Genomic DNA, 7047 nt, shown 5'->3' with positions numbered 1-7047 from the left:
GCCCCAGAGGGCTCTGCACCAGAAGCCAAGAGTACCGGGTAGTCAGGCTGGTCCAGCTCTGCACTCCCCGACCCGCTGACCCGTGGGTTCAGTGATGGGCCTGGGCTGGGCTGCCCTGTGCTCAGTCCCTAGAGTTGGTGGACCTCGGCCTCTTCCTCCCTGTGCACAAAATGACCTCAGGCCTCCAGTGGGGTCCTCTCAGGCCTCGAGCTCCACATAGAAGCTCAACCACTTCCTCCACCCCCGAGGAGAGAGGAAAAGCCCCTCCCTCTCTGGGGGCCAGATTCTGGGCCGGAGCTGTGGACAAGGTGCAGCCCCGCTCTGGCTACGTCAGCACCCAACTTGCACAATAACGTGGATTTGCGATTGAGGTGGCCCCCCTCGTTGCAGCCCACCTGCCAGGTTCCTCTCTGATAGGCGCTGAGCACGTACTAGGCACTCATCAGCACCATCAACCTGGATTACCATCTTACAGAAAAGGTAATAGGCCCAGAGAGGTTAAGCGTCTGCCCCAAATTGCACAGCGGGTGAGCTGGGATTCTAACCCGTGAGCATCTGACTCCAAAACCTGTGCTCAGACCACAACTTTCCACGGCCTCTGAATGCAGACCCCACCGGGATGCAGATGCAGTTTTCTGGGTGCAGGGTGCAGAGTGTTTCACAAATGGAGGTACCCCTGCCCTTCCTTCTCGGCTCCCAGGGTAACTCAGGGCATGCAGCAGGGGCAGGCTGACCTGGGGTTTTCTAGAAGTGGGTGTATTGGTTTTCCAGCAAGAGAGGAGTGAGGGACACTAGGCTTTGTAGCTGCTGTAAAAAAAACCCATAAACTGGGTGGCTTGACACAACAGGAATGTATTCATTCAGGGTTCTGGAGTCTAGAAATCCCAAATCAAGGTGTCGGCAAAGTCAGCTCCTCTGGAGTTTCTGAGGGAGCGTGTGTTTCAGGCTTGTCTCCTAGCTTCTGGTTTGCCAGCAATCCTTGTCTTGAAGCCGCATCCCTCCAAATCTCTGCCCCCATCTCCACGTGGCCCTTCTTCCTGCACGTGTCTGTGTCTGTGTGTCCAAGTTTCCTTCTTCTTATAAAGACACTTGTCACATTGGATTTAGGGTTTCTCTGCACCTAGCGTGACATCACCTTAACTTGATTACATCTGCAAAGACCCTATTTTCAAATAAGGTCACATTCACAGATTCTGGGTGGATGTGAACTTTGGGGGACAGTATTCAAACCAGGACAGTGGATTTTGATTTTAGGAGGAGGTCCTAAAATATAGAGGAGTATCGTCCTCTCGTCCTTCCTAAACTTTCTCGTCTTCTCCCCCTATAGGTGTGGGGCACCCGGTGACGATGCCACGCTCCTTCCTGGTGAAGAGTAAGAAGGCTCACACCTACCACCAGCCTCGTGCCCAGGAGGATGGGCTCCTCTGGTCTCCTGCCCTTGGTCCTGGTGAGTCATAGCCCGGGCTGGCCTTCTGCTGTACCCACCAGGACTCCCTGCCCATGTGATGGGGGTGCAGCAGCATCCCACCGGAAGTAGCCGCTCTTCCAAGTCTGGAAACAGGAGGAGTTCAGTAAATGTGGGTTGAATGAATGAATAAATGCACCTATCTCTTCTCACCCCATGGGGGTGATGAGAGCATCCTGATTGGCGCTGTCCTCAGCAGCTGACGTGTGACTCGTAATCAGAAGGCTGATCTAGGGCTGAGGGTGGGTGCTCAGAAAGATGGAGACTGGTCCAAGAGCTCTCCTCGGTGGGGGGGAGGGGGGAGGGGGAGGGGAGGGGAGGGGGAGGGGGAGGGGGAGGGGAGGGGAGGGGGAGGGGGAGGGGAGGGGAGGGGGAGGGGGAGGGGAGGGGAGGGGAGGGGGAGGGGAGGGGAGGGGAGGGGAGGGGGAGGGGAGGGGAGGGAGGAGAGAAGGGGGAGGGGAGGGGAGGGGGGAGAGAAGGGGAGGGGAGGGGAGGGGAGGGGAGGGGGGAGAGAAGGGGGAGGGGAGGGGAGAGAGAAGGGGGAGGGGAGGGGAGGGGGGAGAGAAGGGGAGGGGAGGGGAGGGGGAGATAAGGGGGAGGGGAGGGGAGGGGGAGAGAAGGGGGAGGGGAGGGGAGGGGGAGAGAAGGGGGAGGGGAGGGGAGAGAGAAGGGGGAGGGGAGGGGAGGGGGGAGAGAAGAGGGAGGGGAGGGGAGGGGGAGGGGAGGGGGAGGGGAGGGGAGGGGAGGGGGAGGGGAGGGGAGGGGGAGGGGAGGGGGAGGGGGAGGGGAGGGGAGGGGGAGGGGAGGGGGAGGGGAGGGGGAGGGGAGGGGAGGGGGAGGGGAGGGGGAGGGGAGGGGAGGGGAGGGGAGGGGAGGGGGAGGGCAGGGGAGGGGGAGGGGAGGGGGAGGGGAGGGGGAGGGCAGGGGTCTCCTCCTGGCCTCCACACTGCTCCCACCATCCTGGGAAGAACCAGGGGCGGCAGCAGTGGTCTCTCTCTGGTGCCCCTCCTTCCCCCAGTCCCTCCGGACTTCCCAGAGCTGAAGTCTGACGGTCTTGTCTCCCCACAGTGGCCAGGGACCAGGTCCTGAGCACCAACCCTGTCCTCAGCACCCTGTTCCCAAACCAGTGCCTGGACTGGACTGACCTCAAACGGGAGCCGGAGCTGGAGCTGGACCAGAGCTTGATGACCAGGATGGCCTCCGCCCCAGGTACCCAGCAGGGGACCCCCGCCACTCCCCAGAGGGTGCAAGGGGAATGGAGGATGGATGGGCCTGTGGAAGTGGGGCCCCTCGGAGTTGTGGAGTCAGGGAGGATCGACAGTCCAGGCTCTCAGGCTTCTGCTTGAATCCCTCCAGGATGGGGAGTTCATTCCCACATGAGAGCTTCTGTGTGGTGGGGCAGAGGAAGCAGCTGGACAGGCCCACGTAGTGGGTGAGGTGGGCACTCTGCAGGGCTTGGGGCACATTTCTGGACTGAAAAGTCAAGGAGCCACAGTAAGGACCCAGACCCCCCCCCAGTAAATAATCGGGGCTACACACCAAAGCCTCAGCATGAGGTCACAGTGGAGGGTGGCGGGGAGTGGGTGCCCTGCTTTTAATGTCACCACTAGGTATATGTCCCACTCTCCACAGAGGGGCCTGCTGTGACGTCCCGACCCCAGGATGAGGGCTCGCCATCCTCCGACTCACCCCCGTTCTACAAGCCCAGATTCTCTTGGGATGCCCTGGCTTCATCCTACGGGCACAGCTACCAGCAGGCCCCCTCCACCATGCAGTCTGCCTTCCTGGAGCGCTCCGTCAGCCTGTACGGCAGCCCTCTGGTGCCTAGCACTGAGCCGCCCTTGGACTTTAGCCTCCACTACTCTCCGGGCTTGGACGCATACCACTGCATCAAGTGCAGCAAGGTGGGTGGCCGGGATGCGGGTGGGCTCTCGGGTCCTGCTTGCATCGCCTCTCCAGCACCCTGGCAGCTGCGAGTGCTCAGAGCTGGGTGCCCCCTGTGATGTGACTCTTGGGTCCTCTGGTGGGATCAAGGACTCACAACATTTGCCCTCATCACCGTTCATTGAGCCCTGACCATGTGCTCATCCCTGTGCTAAGCACTTGACATGCATGAGCCCCGGGAGGTGGACGGAGGGCTAAGGTTCAGAGACGTTGAGTCACTTGCCCAATGGCACGCAGCAAGTAGATATCACAACCAGCATTCAAACCTGGCTCTGCCCAACTCCCACTTTTTAACCGCCATTCAGCCTCCAGATAGGGCCAGGAGGGGCCTTCCAGATCCCCCCTCCCAGACTCCATTCTATAGACAGGAAAGCCAGCCGCAGAGAGGGAAAGGGATCTTCCCAGGACACACAGCACATCGCAGCAGAATCGGCAATCCAGTGTTCCTTTTCCTGTACACCCACCTGTGGCTTAGCTGGGTGCAGAGGTGGGACCCTGGCCCTCTCCCTCTCTGCACCCCCGGGGCCTCATGCTCTGCCCCTCCTGCAGGTGTTCTCCACCCCACATGGGCTCGAGGTGCACGTCCGCCGCTCCCACAGTGGGACCCGGCCCTTCGCCTGCAACGTCTGCGGCAAAACCTTCGGCCATGCAGTGAGCCTGGAGCAGCACACGCACGTCCACTCCCAGGTGGGCAGCTGGCTGAGCACAGCACCCTCACTTCCCACCCCTGCTCTGTGCTCCCCCCAGGAAGCCTAGGGGGCATCGGTGGGTCTCTCTCTGTGCCCCTGAAGGTGACAGATTGGGGGGCCCTCATTATCTGCTGCCCTGATCTGGGTCTCCGTCACCCGCCCTTCACACGTTTGAGTCCCTGATGGACCAAGCTGGCTTCATGTACAGTTGGAAGAGGCTAGGAGCTCAGGTGGGATTTCGGGGGCAGCGAGATGTCTGGGATGCTGAGGAATGACCCCACCTCCTGGGTGGTCAGGACAGGTTTCTCACCTCTGAGACCCTTGACTCTTAGAATCTTGAAATCAGGCTTAAATGTTCATCTCATCCCACTTAGCCCTACCTGATGCCGAAATCCCTTCCTCAGAATCCCATTCCAGGGAAAGCACCTGACACTGACCTGAGTTGCTAACACCTGGGTAGATATAAAAGCTCAGGTGGGAAACGCAGGAAAAGATGGTTAGAATGTGCCACGTGCCAGTTGCCAGCTCAGTTCCCAACCTTCAATCCTCCCAACGATCCTTTGAGGTCACTACCCATAACGATCCAATGTACAGATGGGGAAACTGAGTCCCAGGGAGGTTAAATGACTTGCCAAAGGTCACGTGGTGAGTAAGAGGCAGAAGCCAGAATTGGGCCCCAATAATTCAGCCGCTTAAACAAACCACAAGGGGAAATCCCCTAATAGGAGGCCACTCAGGGGCCAGGCCTCGGCCCCTCCTAGGAGGCAGGAATGGGGGTCCCTGGTTCCTGCTCCTCCAGGCCCCATCCTCGAGGCCACCCCAATGGAGTGTCCTGTTCCTCAGGGGATCCCGGCCGGGTCCAGTCCCGCGCCCAGCCTGGCAGTCCCGGGTCGCGAGGCCCCACCTGCGCCTGACCCCCCGGGGCCTCGTTTCCTCCGGCAGGGGCGCAGCTTCGAGTGCCGGATGTGCGGCAAGGCCTTCAAGCGCTCGTCCACCCTGTCCACCCACCTGCTCATCCACTCGGACACGCGGCCCTACCCCTGCCAGTTCTGTGGCAAACGCTTCCACCAGAAGTCGGACATGAAGAAGCACACCTACATCCACACCGGTGAGGCCGCGGCCCGCGCTCTGCCCCAGCAGAGCTCCTCCCCGGCCTGGGTCCGCCGACCCTCCCCCCACCCCGCCCCCACCAAGCCCCCCACCCCAGGGCCCAGACAGAGCCTGCGGGCACCCAACCTTTCACTGTTAAAAGGTGCGGGCTTTAGGCCCCGGGTGGGGAGGGATGGGGGTGTCAGGTTACACAGGGGAGGCCACCCCGCTCCAACAGGAGGGCGGGGTACGCTGTGTTACTTACTGCGTAGAAAAAGTACTGGAAGGAAATAGCAAAATGTCGACACTGATAATCTGTGTGTAGAAGTGAGACCAGCAGGTGAATTTCTCCTTCGTTCATCATTCCTTCATTCGCTCATTCCTCCAGCCATTCATTCCTTCATTCCCACATTCATTCATTTCCCATTTGGTCATTCATTCAGTCATGCTGCTACTCACCCTTTTGGTCCCCCACTCATTCACCCATTCCTCGTTTGGTCACTCATTCATCATCCCTCCAACCATTCATTCATCCTCATTCATTCCTCCATTCCTTCATTCCTCCATTCATTCATTCCCCACTCTGTCATTCAGTCATTCATTCCTCCATCCATTCATTTGTTCCCCCATTTGGTCACTTTTTCGTTCGTCCTTCCAGCCATTCATTTATCCATTTCCCCATTCATTCTTTCCCCATTCGGTCATCCATTCACTCATTCTTCCAACCATTCATTCATCCCTCCATTCATTCATTCATTCATTCCCCATTCATTCATTCCTCAGCTGTTAGCCAGTGCCTCTTTTGTGCAGGGTCCTGTACCAGGTGCTGGGCTTCATTGATAAACAAGGTGGACCCAGTCCCTGCCTTAAAACTGGGGTACAATTGGCCGAGGGGTTGGGTGGTCAGAGTTGTATTTTTCTTGTCTCCCTTTTCTAATTATTTTCTAAAGTGAACGTGCAATAAAACATAATAAAATTCCAGAGAACAACTGCAGGGCATTGGGGCAGCAGGTCTGGTCCAAACGGCCCTGACCCTGTCCTTGCCGCCCCGCAGGTGAGAAGCCACACAAGTGCCAGGTGTGTGGGAAGGCTTTCAGCCAGAGCTCCAACCTCATCACTCACAGCCGGAAGCACACGGGCTTCAAGCCCTTCAGCTGTGAGCTGTGCACCAAAGGCTTCCAGCGTAAAGTGGACCTGCGGCGGCACCGCGAGAGCCAGCACAACCTCAAGTGAGGCTGTCCCCGCTCCCAGCTCCTGACCGGCCTGCCCCAAGATCGTGTCACCTGGAGGGAGGCCAGCCTCACACACCCAGATCCCCAGTCTCCTGGAGGCAGCACTGGACCGGACTCGTCAAGCTTGTTTTGAGATTCACGAAATTGCTGTGTGACCTCGGGCAAGTCACTTTCCCTCTCTGGACCAACAATTCTCCTGCTGCAAAGTGTGGCAGCTGGATCTTTTCTGAGCTGATGTTGTCTACAGGTCTAAGGGCTCAGTGCCTTCCCCCCGGGGCAGAGCCCAGGAGGCCAGAGTAGCCCCAGGTGCACTGCGATGCCAAGAACAGACCAGAGCTGGGACCCACAGAGAAATCCTCCCCCTGCCTGCTGCTCACGGGGATCTGGTCAGCTCGGTTTTCAGCAGGCCCCTTTCTGGCTGCCGTGGGTGGTCAGAGCTGTCTCCTGCCCCAGTCGGAGACCTAGAACCCCTCTGCTTCAGCCAGCGTGCTGGCTGTTCCCCACTCCTGACGGGCGCTCAGGCCACGGGGGTTCTAGTTCTGCGGTCAGACCACGGGGAAACCAGCAGTTACTGCTGTCAAAAGCCTGTTCCTCTCAACAGCTGTAAATAAAAGACACAGATTTACTT

General features: G+C 59.0%; 1 protein-coding gene across 3 annotated transcripts; it reads left to right on the top strand.

Moving 5' to 3' along the window:
* Positions 1 to 1347: 1347 nt before the first annotated feature.
* On the top strand, positions 1348 to 6420 carry GFI1B (growth factor independent 1B transcriptional repressor; the record flags this gene model as incomplete). Of its 3 annotated transcripts, none has more annotated exons than XM_082657141.1 (6): positions 1348 to 1447; positions 2534 to 2674; positions 3098 to 3369; positions 3959 to 4096; positions 5041 to 5206; positions 6242 to 6420. In XM_082657141.1, 6 exons carry the CDS (start codon positions 1348 to 1350, stop codon positions 6418 to 6420), a joined length of 996 nt encoding a protein of 331 aa, XP_082513267.1. The 3 variants fall into 3 exon arrangements, with proteins under 3 accessions (XP_082513267.1, XP_082513266.1, XP_082513268.1); XM_082657140.1 differs by having other exon boundaries at positions 4942 to 5206; XM_082657142.1 differs by lacking the exon at positions 3959 to 4096.
* Between the last annotated feature and the right edge of the window lie 627 nt (positions 6421 to 7047).

Source organism: Grampus griseus, assembly GCF_964374135.1.
Source record: "Grampus griseus genome assembly, chromosome: 6".
Classification (NCBI taxonomy): Eukaryota; Metazoa; Chordata; class Mammalia; order Artiodactyla; family Delphinidae; genus Grampus; species Grampus griseus.
Note: the sequence above shows the minus strand (reverse complement) of the source record. Positions and strands in the feature narration are given on the sequence as shown.